Source organism: Cnephaeus nilssonii (assembly GCF_951640355.1).
Source record: "Cnephaeus nilssonii genome assembly, chromosome: 3".
NCBI classification, from domain to species: Eukaryota; Metazoa; Chordata; class Mammalia; order Chiroptera; family Vespertilionidae; genus Cnephaeus; species Cnephaeus nilssonii.
The window spans coordinates 7,533,871-7,549,871 of record NC_137074.1 but is presented as its reverse complement, the minus strand read 5'-3'; the positions used below and the strand labels follow the sequence as shown (position 1 = coordinate 7,549,871).

Below are 16,001 nucleotides of genomic sequence, written 5' to 3'. Positions count from 1 at the left end.
TCCTGCCCTTCAACCTCTTATGGGCCAGGTGTACCCTCTACCAGTAGGGGTTTCCCCCTTTTAGAGATCATATGTGATAGACCTCCCCCCGCCACTTCCTTTCCAGGGTCAGGGAGAAACTGAAAGCTGGAATTCATAACCATTCCCTTACTCAAGTCCTTACAGGCTCTGCAGTATACCCAGAGAGCCACCCATAAGCTTGTTCGTGATGCTCTGCCAGTGCCCACCGCGGACCCTGTACATCCCTTCCAGCCCAGGGAGTCGGTGTGGGTAAAGAAATTCACTGCCCAAGGACTCACCCCAACCTGATAGGGACACTACACTGTTATCCTGAGCACGCCCACAGCTATTAAAGTAGACGGCGTCCAGACCTGGCTACACCACTCCCAGCTCCTGCACCAGGAAACGGCCTGGATCCTGGCAACCACCCGTGAGATCCCTAGCCTGGGCTCCATGAAGGCCAGGAGGAAACTCGACACCTGCAGGAGGGGAACTGGACTTCAGTGTGGACAGTACTTTTGGGGAATGTAGTACTAGAGGCCTTAGCTAGAAATAGGAGACAAAGTAGAAATGCAAACCGTCTCATGATTGAGCCGGGTGTCCCAAGACAAGGGGGGAATGAAAGGGCAGAGCAGGACAGCACAAAATGTACTGTACCCTCCATCCCGTGTAACTATGTATATGACTCCTTTTTCTTAGAAAACCGCGAGAATATAACAGTTGCATAAACCTGCCAATAGGAATATAGAGAAGTAGACTCAGTCCAAATTAGGCAATCTCTGTAACCCACGTCACTTCCCTAAGCCCACCCAAATGACCAACCCTTTATAACCTACCGCACTCCTGGGGTTCGCTCTCTTTGGTCTCACTGCTATGCCAGAAAGAGGCCGGGAGCCAAACCCGGGTTTGAATAAAGACTCTTGGCTTTTGCATCGGAGAAAAGGCTCCCTGGTGGTTGATTATTGGGGACCCTGAACTCTGGGCATAACAGTGACCTTGACCAGAATCGAACTCGGGACTCTGCAGTCCATGAGCTGATGTTCTATCCACTGAACCAAACCGGTTAGGGCCTCCTAAAGCAGTAGTCACCAGCCTTTCGGACCTCATGGACCACAGATTGGCGACCACTGTTCTAGAGGATTTAGTGAATACGACCAATCGATCAAATCTGGGTAGGGTCAACTCACCGCAGGAAGTCACAGCCCCCCCATTGGTGAGGCTCCAAGTGGCTTCTGGTGGGCGGTTAACCTGAGTCTGGCCACCCCAGCCTTGCTGACTCTCGTGTCTTTTCCTTGGTGACCAGTTTTTGGTTTAGTTGCCGTTGCTTTTGTTTGCTTTTGTAGGTCTTAAAATCTTTTTAAGTGCTTTTTGCTTCTTATAGGAATTGAGGTAGAGAATTCTGTTTCAGCCTGCTCTTTTCACCTGTAAGTCCTTTGATATTTCCAAGTGACTAATCTAATGATGACTCCTCCCCTCTCCTTGCTGAGGCCTGACCTTAACACCCCCCTTCCTCATTGCCTGGCACTCAGATCCCAGGTGCCCCTGCAACCTCCCCTAGTGCACTCACCTCGGCCTTCTTTACTCCTGGGCACCTCTCTGCCCTGTGGCCCTGGCTCTTCCCTTCACTTTTCCTCCCACCTCCCTCGGGCAGCAGCTTGGAGAGCTCCTTCCTGTTCTGCAGATCTTTGCCTGCATCACCCCTTTCTTCGAAGACTCCTGCCTGCCCTAGTTACTTACCACTGCAACTTTCTCTGATCTTCTCTCCTTCCCAGCAATGATCACCTTCTGACATATTCTGTTAAGTGATAGTCTTCTGTGCTTACCCCTGTCTGTCTTCCTCCCTGTCTGCCCTGATGCAGCGAGTATGCAGTGCAGTGCCAGGCACAGTGGGGAGGGATGGGTAGGTGAAGGGTAGCGAACCCCTTGATTGTAATAGCTAAGCACTTCCCCACGACACAGAAAACTCTTTGAAAACATTATTTTTTTTTATTTTTAGAAAGAGGAAGGGAGAGAGAGACAGACATTGATCTGTTTCACCCATTTATGCACTCATTGGTTGATTTTTCTATGTGCCCTGATTGGGGATCGAACTATAACCTTAGCTTATTAGAATGACACTCTTAACTAACTGGGCTTCCTGGCCAAGGCGAGTGTGGAAGCCCCTTTCATGTCCCGCGTGTTTCAGGGTTCCCGTTCAGGTCCGGTTTCTGGAGAAGGCCGCACTCAAAATGAAAAGAGACTGGGAAAGAGTTAATTTAGGTAAATGGGGGGCCAGGCGGGAGTCCACCTCTAGCGGGAGGACTACCGCTGCTCTGGCCTTTGCCATCCCTTTTATTGGGGTTCTGAGATACAACCATATCCTTTAGGCAGGTAATTCCAGTAACAGGCAGATTATCTTATCAACAAGGATTTACATGATTATTTGGTGGGGAAGTTGCCTCAGTTACCATGTCTCAGTTAGGTAGGGAGTGGTTGGCTCTGACCTTTAGCTTCAAGATTGACCAGCCTTCCTGGATTCCCTTTTCACATTTAACTACCAAGTGACAATGTTCGGTTTCCGGCATCTCCCCTCAATTCCTTCCTTTAAAAAATCTTGCATTTACAGACCAGAAATAAACATATAAGAACAAAATATGTTTGAGTCCCAATTTTAATATCCAAAAGTTCTGAGTCCAAGTTTCAATGTCCAAAAGTTTCTCAAGTGTACATGTCAGCAATGATATCTGCATGGTGGACAAACCGCGGCGATGCAGGTCCGACCTCTGTGGTTTGGTCCTGGGCAACCTGCAGCAACGCACAGCTGCTGACTGCTAGTATGGCAAGGCATCGTCGGCGTCTTCCATCTCTGGACTATTTCTCCTCTTGTCTTCATGGCTGGATCATTCCTGTTAATTCCTCTCTATTACAGGAATCCACATGGTCTTAGAGTTGTTTTCTGAAAATATACAAACATATTCTCGACCAAAAGTTAATAAAGGAATCTTTTCTATAAATTTTTCTTGGGATCCTTATTATTTTTTGCCCAAACAATTTTCCTTTGGCTTATTTTGACACCATGTATGCTTTTCATGGGTGTCCTGCTGTATGAGAATTAATTTTCAAAGTAAAAAATTTTTTCTAGATGTAATTTACTTACAGGATATTTTTTCTTACATGGTATTTTTCCACTATCCCCCCTTTTTTATTTAATTTTTTAGGAGGCTTTTGGAAAATTTTTATAATGCAGTCTTGATAACTTTAAATTTTTTTACAAAAATATGACTGCTTTAGGTTCATTGCATGTTAAGCAATTTTACCATGAAATGAACTACCAATAGAAATTTTGGTTAATACTTTAGGAACAGCTTTTTGTACAATTAAATTTTCTTGAATATTCACTTATTTCTTTTTAGCCAATTTAAATTAATCTGAAAACGTGACTATTTTACTGTCAAATTTAATACTCTAACAACAATCTTAGTTTACCCTGTAAATATTAATGGAAAGGATTATTTGCATCCTTGAGAAATCCCTGAGCATTCCTGGATTTAGGCTGGATTTAGATATAGGGCAGCTGCTGTCAGCCACGTCTCTGTTGCCTGGGTCCTGGTCTGAGCTGGGCCACGTCTCTTTCTGTTATCTGGATCCTGATCTGAGCTGGGCCAAGTCTCTGTATGTTGCCTGGGTCCCGATCTGAGCTGGCATGGGAAATGGGAAGCAGCCATGGGGCAGGAGACCTCCCTCAGAAGGGGTGAGTGTTCAAGCCCCTGCAATGTTGGGGGGGGGAGGTGAGGATCTGTGCCCCACCTCTGTTGACCCCCAAGTTCTCTCCTGATGGCCCCTCTATGACTGTGCCTGTCTTAGGTTGTTCCTCCCTTGAGGAATCTTACCCGTCTTTGGCTAACCAGCCATCCTCCGGGGCCAAGCAGGGTGATGTGAGGTTCAGTTCTGTCTCCTTGGTAGCCTATGCCCCCGTGGCCTCCATGCCCAGCACCTGTCTTGGGATCCCCTCGCCGGCTGGCGGGGTCCTGGCACTGATCACATATCTTGGGGAACCCACGTTTCTTCCCCAGGGAGGGCCCAGCTCATGCCACTGGGCGAAACAGATCCATGGTACCAGCCACCATGAGGCTTCAACCTCAGCATGAACAGAAAGCTCAGGCAACAGCCGTGGGCAATTGGATTGTGAGAAGAGGGTCCCTCTTGGCCAAAACGGCAAGAAGGGCCAATATAGAATGCTCAAGTGCCTTCCCAGGGGGCCTTCCACACAGTGGAAGGGATTAAATCCTTTCATGTCCTTATTAAATTGCTGCCAAACATTCAAAAAATTAGATTTTTAAGTTTGTTTGGGATAATTGTACAATATGCTGTTGTAAAACATCAAAAATTATAATGACATTGTAGAAAAATATTATGTAAGGATATTCTTTGCTCTAGGCCATGGCAATTCAATTTCAAACTGGCTGTCAATTTCTTTTTGTATAGACAAAGGTCTTAGTTACATTTTCTGCACCCCTCTTTAATTTTACACACAAAGGGGCAGTGTTTTGATTTTGTGTCATACAAAAGGGAAGCGGGGTGGCGACACCTGTGTAATTATACTTCCTTGCCCCACCCATTTTCCTCCTGGATGATCAAGGTGTTTGGTATTATTGGTGACTACATTAGTCAGGGGATCAGCCCACGTAAGGGGTCTTATCCATGAAGGGTCAGGAACATAAGTCCAAAACACTTCCACATTTGTCCCAGGTAATATTACCGTACAGCATGGCAAGAAAGACGTTCTCAGGCGTCAGGCGTCTGTACCGTCTTCTTTACCATGCCCCAGGTGCTCTCCGGGCTGTTTGTTGTCCGGCTCGTTCTCCTCCTGCTTCTCATCTTCAGTGGACTGCTTGGAGTCGCTGCCCTCTGTGGCTGTGGTAGTTGATTATCTGCAGCTGCATGGTATGACTCCAGGCGCAAAGTCCTCATTAGTCTGGCTAGTTTCTCTCTTGGATCCCTGTTGCAGTTTAATATTTCTAGCAGGAATCCACACGCGTTTGGAAAAATTTTCTGGGAATATACAAGCATACCCTCTGCCAAAGGTTAATAATGGATCAGGTCCCTTCCATAAACCAGATTCGGGATCCTTCCATTTAACTAGACCATTTTCTTTTGTTTTATTCTGGCACCAATGTAGTTCCACAGGTGTCCTTCCTTCATCACCACAAGTGAAAAAATTTAAAGTAATTAAGGCTTGGTGCAGCCTACCCGCAGGTGATTTCTCCATTATCCCCCCTTTTTGTTTTTCAAGTTGGGATTTTAGCCGCTGATGCTATCGTTCAATAATGGCCTGTCCTTGGGAATTATATGGTATTCCTGTAATATGCTGAATTTTCCACCTTTTACAAAATTCCTGGAATTGACAACTTGCGTAAGCAGGCCCATTATCAGTTTTAATAATTTTTGGAACTCCCATGATGGAAAAAGCAGCTAGGCAATGATTAATAACCTGTTTTGCCGTTTCTCCTGTAGATGCAGTAGCCCATAGGACTTTTGAAAAGGTATCTACAGAGACATGTAATGCCCCAAGGTGTCCAAAGGGATTATAATGCGTTACATCCATTTAGTTTTAATAATTTTTGGAATTCCCATGACGGCATACTGACCAGTCATACTTCTGTACAAAGAATTGAACTAGAAGCTATTAAGGCTGCATTGCAGGATTCCCAAGAGCCTCTTAATATTGTCTCTGATTCCTTTTATGCTGCGAACTTAGTGAATAGAATTGAAACTGCTCGGTTGAAATGGCTTAGTGACCAAAGTTTATTTTTACTATTCAAACAAGTTCAGCAGATTGTACAACAGAGACAATATCCGTTTTATATCACTCACATCAGGGCTCATAGTGTCTTACCTGGTCCTTTAACAAAAGGAAATGCACAGGCTGATCAATTGGTTGCTTTATTAAAAGAAGCCTTAGAATCTCATCAGCTTTTACATCAGCCTGCCAAAATGCTGTCTAAACAATTCTCAATTACTCGACAACAGGCAAAACAGATTATTAAGGAATGTCCAACTTGCATGTTACATCTACCTCAAGGGCCTAATACAGGAGTCAACCCCAGAGGTTTGCTAAGAGACCATATCTGGCAAATGGATGTAACACATTATAATTCCTTTGGACGCCTTGGGGCATTACATGTCTCTGCAGATACCTTTTCAAAAGTAATATGGGCTACTGCATCTACAGGAGAAACAGCAAAACAGGTTATTAATCATTGCCTAGCGGCTTTTCATTTAGCTGAAAACCTTGATTATAATTTAATAAGCTAATTTTTTAAGTAATTAAAGTAGGTATCTTCATTTAAAAAATAAAGCAAATTTACGTCTGAATTCACAAGCCGCATATGTTGCCCCGCCTCTAGCTTAATTAAAAATGCAAGCGGCTACATAAAGTTAGGATTCAATTATTTATAAAAATATTGGCTTCTCGCCGAGACCGGTTTGGCCCAGTGGATAGAGCGTCGGCCTGCGGACTCAAGGGTCCCGGGTTCGATTCCGGTCAAGGGCATGTGCCTTGGTTGCGGGCACATCCCCAGTGGGGGGTGTGCAGGAGGCGGCTGATCGATGTTTCTCTCTCATCGATGTTTCTGACTCTCTATCCCACTCTCTTCCTCTCTGTAAAAAAAAAAAGAAAGAAAGAAAGAAAGAAAGAAAGAAAGAAAGAAAGAAAAATATTGGCTTCTCAAACAAAAAACATTGGCTTCTCATGTAATTTATATGAGACCTTGATTATATTTTATTTTATTATTTTTTTAATAAATCTTTATTGTTCAGATTATTACAATTGTTTCTCCTTTTTTTCCCCCATATCTCCCCATCACCCGGTTCCCTCCCCCCGCCCGTTGTCCTTATCCATAGGTGTATGATTTTTGTCCAGTCTCTTCCCATACCCCCCACACAGACACCCCTTTCCCCCTAAGAATTATCAATCCACTCCCATTCTATGCCTCTGATTCTATTATGTTCACCAGTTTATTCTGTTCCTCAGATTTTTAATTCACTTGATTTTTAGAATCACTTGTTGATAGATATGTATTTGTTGTTCATAATTTTTATCTTTACTTTTTTCTTCTTTTTCCTCTTTTTAAAGAATACCTTTTAGCATTTCATATAATACTGGTTTGGTGGTGATGAACTCCTTTAGCTTTTTCTTATCTGTGAAGCTCTTTATCTGCCCTTCAATTCTGAATGATAACTTTGCTGGGTAGAGTAGTCTTGGTTGTAGGTTCTTGCTATTCATCACTTTGAATATTTCTTGCCATTCCCGTCTGGCCTGCATAGTTTCTGTTGAGAAATCAGCTGACAGTCGTATGGGTGCTCCCTTGTAGGTAACTAACTGTTTTTCTCTTGCTGCTTGTAAGATTCTCTCTTTGTCTTTTGCCCTTGGCATTTTAATTATGATGTGTCTTGGTGTGGTCCTCTTTGGATTCCTCTTGTTTGGGGTTCTGTGTGCTTCCTGAACTTGTAAGTCTATTTCTTTCACCAGGTGGGGGAAGTTTTCTGTCATTATTTCTTCAAATAGGTTTTCAGTATCTTGCTCTCTCTCTTCTGGCACCCCAAAAATTCGGATATTGGTATGCTTAAAGCCATCCCGGAGGCTCCTTATGCTATCCTCACACTTTTGGATTCTTCTTTCTTTCCGCCTCTCTGGTTGGGTGTTTTTTTCTTCCTCATATTCCAGATCTTTGGTTTGACTCTATGGGTGCGGTGGTCTACTCTGTATATTCTTTATTTCAGACAGTGTATGCATAATTTCTGACTGGTCCTTTTCCATTTTTTTGGTATTCTCATTTAGGTCCTTGAAGGTCTCTTCAAGTTTCTCAGCGGTTTTTAGAAGATTCTTGAGTAACCTTATAAATATGGTTCTGAACACTGTGTCGTCCATTAGTTTGCTTTCATCTATCTCTCCTACTTGTGACATACTTCGATGTCTCCACATTTTGGCTGCCTCCCTGTGTTGATGGAGTGGCTTTGTGTGGTCGGTGACCTATAGGGGCCAGTAGCTCAGCTTCCCCAATCACCCTAGGTGGTCGCTCTTGGTACTCCCCTTTGTGGGCTGAGTGGAAAGTCTTGGTGTAGTTAAAAGCCCTGATTGCTGTTGGTACACTGGGAGGAATTGACCTCCGGTCCAATTGGTTGTGAGGGCCTGCTGTGTCTATAACGGAAGAATTGCTGTGCTGGAGACACAGTAGGGCTTTGGTGCTCACTGAGTCTGCCTCTTGAATGTGTCCCTTATGAGAGTGGTTGAAATCTGGTGTCATCCACACCGACAGAAAAGTCACTCTCACTCTCCGACCGATGACCGAGAGTCCTGTAGGCGTCTGGGTCCCCCACGTGTCCCCAGAAACTGGAGTTCAGAGTGGTTGGGATTGTTGGTATCACTGGCGGGAGTTGATCTCCAAGCCAGTTGGCTGTGAGGATCAGCAGTGTCTCCGCTGGGAGAGCTTCTGTGCTCAGCTTGGATGGGGCGGAGTCTCAGGGTGGCGCAGACAAGCTTTGGTTTCCCATCTGCTCCGCCCTAAGAGGGGCGGTTTCTCCGTGCCCGAATTAATGGCTGCATGCCTCTGAGAGAAGGCAGCTTTCGAGCCTCTCCCACTGCCTAACAGACCAGTTTCTCCCTAGCTGGGGCTTGATTTCAGTGCAGACCGGAGGTTTTGTTTTTCTCCCAAATGAGAAATCCAGCCACTGGGAGGGCTGTGCTCAGCTTGGATGGGGCGGAGTCTCAGAATGGCACAGACAAACTTGGTTTCCGTCTGCGCCGCCCTAAGAGGTGCCCTAATCAATGGCTGCGCGCCTCTGAGAGAAGGCAGCTTTCGAGCCTCGCCCGCTGCCAAACAGACCAGTTTCTTCCCAACCACAGCTGGATTTCAGTGCAGTCGGGAGGTTTTGTTTCTCTCCCAAATGAGAAAGCTAGCCATGCAGCGTCTGCTGCCCTCCCTCTTCGCGCGCTGCGAGCAAGCCTGCCACATATTCAGCCGCCTGCCCTTTCCACGCTCACGGATCTCCGCACCTCCACAGCTCCTGAGGCTTAGCGTCCCCCTCTCTTTTTTTCTCTAGTTGTAGGTTTTCCACTCTGCCAGCTTTCCGATGGTTCTGGATGGTGTGCACTCTGTTTTCCAGTTGTAGTTTCAAAATTGTTGTGGTAGGGAACAATTAGGTGTTTACCTTATGCCGCCATCTTGGTTTCTCCTTGACCTTGATTATATTTTAAAACGTCTAATTTATAAAGTAACTTAAGTAGGTATCTTTAATTAAAAAAGGCAAAGAAACTTATTCAGTAAACTTATTTGATACTTTATTGGTCTGATCTAAAAGCATACTTTTCGCATTCTTGAAATTCTACTGCTGTTGAAAATTTTGGCTATATTTAAGAAATATTGTTTTTTGCCCTTTTTTATAGGCGAAAACTTTCAAAACAAGTAAAATATATTAATTAATTTTTATTTGATAAAGCTTTCCATGCGATTTCAAGTATCAATCGGTTTAATTTAAAAAAATATTTTTTAAGAGAGAATAGACTTTTGTAACATTTTGGGGCCCGTGAAATGTCTAAAAGTTACTCTCAGTCTTGAAATACACTTGGAAAGATCAAACGTATAATATATAATATATACATATATGATTTAAAGATTATATACTTAAATTATCTTAAAGAATATCAATTACATTTAAACTGTATCACAGAATTAATCCTTCTTTTTAAATCAGACCAATAAGTAACATTTATTGAATTCCTAATCATCAGAGAAAACACAACATTTTATTTTCTCAAAAATTAAGTTGCTATACTCTAGGCATTTAGTTACCACATTTACATCATATCTCCCAGTTCAATCTGAACCTTAACCTTTCAGAGCCTGCAAGTCAAATATTTGCAGTTCTTGGATTAATAACACCTTTATAGTTTTAAGAATAAATTTTAAAATCTAATGATTAACTTTAAACCATGTTTTTTCTGCCCTGGGAAACTGAGAAGCAAACTCTCAGCCATTCATAAATAAATTTGACTACTTCCTGGTGGTTACTTGCCTCTGGCGGGAAATTTCAAAAGAGCTACTTTAGATGCCTTGGGAAACTAGCCTGTATTTCTTTCCCTGGTTCATATCAGCCATTTTTAAGGCCAAAACAGTCTCAGGTTTTTATTCTGTACACAGCAAAAGGTCAAGTTCAGCTCAAAACTATGTGCACTCGTTTTTAAACTGGCCTTTTCCCTTTACATGTGCACGGAAATCCCGGATGCATTTATGAATTTATAAAAGCTTTAAGTCATTAGCTGGAAAAAAAGTTTCAGCAACAGATCTGGCAGAATTTCTTTTCATGCTTAAAAGATAGACAGATCTTAAATTTTTTCATTCTTTTTTGCTTTCCAAAGTAATAACTAACACCCAATTTGGCCAAGATTTGCATATCCCTGTGAGTTCTTTTATAATTTTTAAACAAAGCATTGAGTAAGTAATCTCATTGCAGGCAAGTAGATAGCCTTGCCCTCTTCTGCCACCTTTGAATTTCTCTGCACCAGAGGCGGTTTCAGCAGTGGAGTCCCACTTCCTATTACAGACTTCAGACTCCAAATATCAATCAAGATTCCAATTTGAACAAGAAACCACATTCTTTAAGCATGCAAACCAAAAAGTCTATAATAGAGTTTACTTTATATTTATAACCTAATTCTTCCCCATTAGCCTGGCTGAAAAAGACGTTCCCTCCCTACTTACAGATTGCGACTCTGCAGCTGGCCGTGGGCTTTTGAGTGTGGTGAATTTCCCTCACCTTTTTCCAGTGAATTTTCCACACCTTTTCTCGGTGTATTTTTCCTCCTTCGCTCTAGGCGAAAACTATCATATCCTCCGTGTGGGCGCCAGATGTGGGAGCCGCTTTCACGTCCCACGTGTTTCAGGGTTCCCGTTCAGGTCCGGTTTCTGGAGAAGGCCACACTCAAAATGAAAAGAGACTGGGAAAGAGTTAATTTGGGTAAATGGGGGGCCAGGCGGGAGTCCACCTCTAGCGGGAGGACTGCCGCAGCTCTGGCCTTTGCCATCCCTTTTATTGGGGTTCTGAGATACACCCATGTCCTTTAGGCAGGAAATTTCAGTAACAGGCAGATTATCTTATCAACAAGGATTTACATGATTATTTGGTGGGGAAGTTGCCTCAGTTACCATTGTCTCAATTAGGTAGGGAGTGGTTGGCTCTGACCTTTAGCTTCAAGGTTGACCAGCCTTCCCGGATTCCCTTTTCACATTTAACTACCAAGTTACAATGTTCGGTTTCCGGCAGGCGAGAACATAAGCACTTAATATTATTCATATACCAAATTTATTTAACCATTCCTGTGAGGTTGAACATTTATTGTTTCACAGTCATTACAAAAGAAACCTTGAAATAAATCTCTTAAGGGTTTTTTATAATACTGTCAGATTTCCCCCCCAAAAAAGACTGTGTTTGAGTGGGCATTAGTGTGTTGCTTTAGTGTTTTGTTTTGTTTTTTTAAGAGAGAAGAACAATTTCCCAAGTATACTGTGCCATTTAAAGGCACCAGAATGGCCCTAGCCGGTTTGGCTCAGTGGATAGAGCATCGGCTTACAGACTGAAGGGTCCCGGGTTCGATTCTGGCCAAGGGCACATGCCTGGGTTGCGGGCTCGATCCCCAATAGGGGGTGTGCAGGAGGCAGCTGATCAATGATTCTCATCATTGATGTTTCTATCTCTCTATCCCTCTCCCTTCCTCTCTGAAATCAATAAAGAAATATATTTTAAAGGCACCAGAATGGAATTGTCACTCTGGACTATTGGAGAGCTGGACCTGAGGACTGCTTCCTTGGCCACAGCCCTGGGTGTCAGGGAGGGATCACGTTGGGGCTCTCCCGTCCCCTGGGGATGAGCCCCCACCCCAGTGCACCCAACAGGCTGCTTCCTTGAGGCCAGAGGCATGGCAGCCAGGGCTGCGCAGGGGTGGGAGGTAATCTGCTCATGGGTAATTACAAGTTTACTGCGGCAGTTTTGTTTTATATTTTTGTAAACTGAATTGTTTACGTTTAAGAATTTAAATACTTTTTACCTAACTTACAAACATCGCTAGTTTAAAGCAATGTAAATGATAGTATCTTAAAGACTTCCTCTTATATTTAATACTATTTCTTTAAACACAGCTGGTTTTTATTTCCTGAATAGAGTGACTTTTTAAAAGAATTATAGTTTATGTATTCCTGAAGTTTAAGCATAGACAGGGGAGAATTTCAGGCCTGTCAGAGATATGTAGCATATTGGATATGAGTTGTTTTTATGACAAGAAAAGCTTGGACAATTTTGTTTACTCTTCTCTTACTGCAGTATTATCCAGCATGAGGCTATACGGCAGGCGGGCAGACAGTAAGATTGCATATGGACCAATTCCCTTCAGGAATGTCTGGTTATTATGATTTTGAAAATCATAAGCATTTCACATATATCAGTCCTCTTTGTTTTTAAGTGATTTGGAAATTTGACCTTTGGCCTTTTATTAAACATTCAATTAGAAAGGAGTTTGTGGGTGGTATTTGTATTGTTACCAATCACACAGCTGGCGGTTACCCTGCCCATTGCATTCCTGTTTGATAATAGAACACTTACTAGCAGTTTGTTTCTTGTTTAGTAACAAAAAGTATCCTCTTCCTTTCACAGATACAAGTAGTAACAGAGTTAAAAACGGAGCAAGATCCCAACTGCTCTGAACCTGATGTGGAAGGAGTGAGCCCGCCTCCTGTGGGGTCCCAGACACCGATGGATGCAGACAAGCAGGCCATTTATAGGTAGCGAAGAGATGTGAAGCATGTGGGTTTTAAGAGGAATAATGAGAGTAGAAAACCTTGTTAAAGGGAACGTTAGGGCTATTAGCTAGGCAGAGTAAGATATGATGTGGTAAGTACTGGGGTGAAGATTTTCTCAGATTACGATGTTATTTCTAATATCTTTCTTTAAAAAAAGTTTTGTAACATAAATCACATTTTCGTTCACCTTGTAAAAAATAATAGTCAGGCCCAGATGATTTTACTGAGGCACACCGGCCAGACATGATGAATTTTCTTATGCTGTTTGCTTTTGGACGATGACAAAAAGGTAACTAAATTATGCAGGAAATAGAATAAATCCCTCAGGCTTGGTTCAGAAATCTTCTGGCTCTCTCGCTGTTGAGCACCAGCCCAGGCATCCTGCAGACAAGTCCACTCGGGCCCCCATGCCAAGGCGGAGGGCTGTTTTTGCCAAATGAGAGAATTCTCACACATAAAACTTTGGTGAGCAAATGCCTGAATCCCACCACCTGACAGAATCCCCCCATATCTCGTAGGGAAACAGCCCTTCAGGAGACATCACAACCCCACGGGCCTTGGCACCAGTTACGTGGAAATGTTCCAGGGAGCCTCACGTCTGTATAGAGAGTAAGCTAGTCATTGGCATTACCACCCAAGCTCAGAAATGGAAAAAACCTTAAGGCCCAAGTCAGGGCTTGATGCCTAGTGCCCTTCAGCAATGTGAATTTCCACCTGGAGCCCAGCCCAGCCAAGGACATACTCACTGCCTGCACTCAGGAGCTTGTGCAGCTGGGCAGACAAACAAGACTGCCTGATATTGCGCAAGAGAGCACAACAGAAGTAGAAACCGCTCTAGAGAGATGCTCTGCATAGCACTTCAGAGAGGGGGCATTTGATCTGGGTTTTGAAGGATGAATAGGAGTTTACCAAAGAGTGGATAAGTGACTTGTACACTCCCAGGCAACCAGGGAGAGCGGCAGTGAGGATGGGGCGGGGTTAGGGTAGACGCACACACCATCACACTGCTGCAGGATCTCCTCGGCCGTGCTGTCGTAGTGAGTCACGGGGTTGTTGATGTTGCGGTACTGCACGGAGAGAGCAAAGGGCAGTGAGAGGAAGTCAGAGACCCTGAAATGGCAGCAGGCACAGGGCATCGGGCAGTTTTAGGAGCCTCAGCAGACACAAAACATTAAACCCAGCTCTTCAGATGTGAATTTCTGAACTAACCCAGGAGCGAAATAAGTGAGACAGAAGAGCGTCCAGTGAAAAAGGCTTTTACACCTTCCGAGGGCCTCCAGGGTCCTCAGCCGAAGGCACGCCCACCCAGTGCGATGAACTGAGGCGCTGGCCGCACGCTGGAGGTTCCCCAACTGGGAGAAGCCCAGGACATGAGCCACCACTGTCAGTCCTCTCGGCAGCCCCCATTCCTGCTGCAAACGTGGCACCACCCCACCCCCGACACCCCCAGGAGCGCCCCCCTGGTCCACACTCAATGCACATTCACCCCAGGCCCCGAGCCTCACCTGGTCCAGGATGTGAGAATTGGGGATCTCATTCTTCAGCCTCCACGCCACCCCCACATGTGACTCGGGCGAGTCGAACCTGGCGTTGGTGGGTGTCCTCACAATCTCGGCCCCCAGGGCCCGCAGGACGTCTACCTGCAGAGCAACATCGAGCCTTGACCCCCCGCCGGGCCTCCCGGGCTGGGGGAGGGGTCCTGGGAGACAGGCCCCCACCGACCTACCTTCTCCATGCTCATCTTCTCTGGCATCACGATGATGCAGCGGTAGCCCTTCACCGCGGCCGCCAGGGCCAGCCCGATCCCTGCGAAGCACATGGTGAGCCCCGGGCACCCGCAGCCTGGTCTAGGCTGCCAGAGACCAGCCCCGAGGGCCCACGGAGCGGGCACTACAGGGTTCCCCCAAGCCCCACAGCCCCCTCTGTCCTCAGGGAGGAGAGAGAATGCGGAGACGAGCTAAAAGGGCGTGTGCTCACAGGGAAGGAAAGCCAGGGCGCAAACACAAACTCAATTCCTCCAGCCTCTGCTGGTGCCCACGGCTCCATGTGGGGCCGGGAACCGTAGCAGGAAGAGCAAACACTGTGGGCTGCGGGTGGGCACCCCGGTCCTTCCAGGAAAGGGAGATGGCCCTGGGGGCAGGCAGAGACCAGCACTCCCTGGTCACAAAGGGGTCAGGGCCACTGTCCAGAGGGCAGGGGTTCGAGCCGAAGAGGATTACTGTGGAGTCGTAAGACCCGACGGAATTTGCCCGACTGGGCTTCAGGCTTGCTGGGGACCAAGCACCCCTCCTTCTGTCTGGTTCCTCCCTTTGCAACAGGGGAGTCTGTCCTATGCCTGTCCCTCCACTGTATTTTGGAATCCCATGACCCGCCAGGTTTCGCAGGCTCACAGCTGGAGGAACCTGCCAGGAGGACTCGCCCCCACCCCTGATGGAGAGGAGACCTGGGCCTGCAGAGATGCTGCTGGAAGGAGCGGATTTGTTGGGGCCACTGGGATGACTTGCATGTGAGAAGGGCATGGATGCGGGGGCCAGGTGGCACGGTTAGGGGCTGAACTGTATCCTCGGAAATTCCTACACTGAAGTCCAACCCCCATCATCTCAGAAAGCAGCTGTGCTTGGGGGTGGTCTTTGAAGCGTGGAGTAAGGTTAAGTGAGGTCACGGGGTGGTTCCTAATCCGTAGACAGGTGTCCCCGGAATAAGAGAGGAGGACACAGACACGTGGAGAGGGGCGGCCGCGTGAGGACGCAGGGAGACAGCGTCCACACGCCAAGGAGAGGCCGCAGGAGGAACCAGCCCTGCAAACCCCTGACCCGGCCTCAACCCCCAGGAGGGGAGGGAGCTGGCGTGCTGGCTAAGCCGCCCTTGGAGCTATCTGTTAGGGCAGCCGGAGGGATCTAAGGTAAGGTGACCAGATTTTAACATTGGTAAAGCGGGACACCATTGACCAGGGGGCGGGGTTCTTGATTAAAAATTTGGTCTATATGGAGCAACAAAAATTTTCATAGAACGCAAAAATAGTAAAATTATATTATAAATTATTATATACATATTGCTTAAAAACACAGTAAGTAGGTACATAATTACATGAACATATTTTATTGTTAGTTTATAAATTAAATTAATTTGATTATTATAAAGTAACTACATTTTAAAAATTATTTTAATTTT

General features: G+C 45.4%; 1 protein-coding gene across 1 annotated transcript in view; it reads right to left on the bottom strand.

Annotated features, from left to right (window-relative positions):
* Window positions 1-13,705: 13,705 nt before the first annotated feature.
* Window positions 13,706-16,001, bottom strand: part of LOC307096082 (cystathionine beta-synthase-like) — a 54,720-nt gene continuing 52,424 nt past the window's right edge. Inside the window, exons 2-4 of the mRNA XM_079765656.1 lie at window positions 14,557-14,636; window positions 14,336-14,470; window positions 13,706-13,897 (exon numbers count right to left, since the gene is read on the bottom strand). Of these exons, the coding sequence (XP_079621782.1) occupies window positions 13,736-13,897; window positions 14,336-14,470; window positions 14,557-14,583 (324 nt within the window). The 5' untranslated portion in view covers window positions 14,584-14,636 and the 3' untranslated portion in view covers window positions 13,706-13,735. The remainder of the gene's footprint in view (window positions 13,898-14,335; window positions 14,471-14,556; window positions 14,637-16,001) is intronic.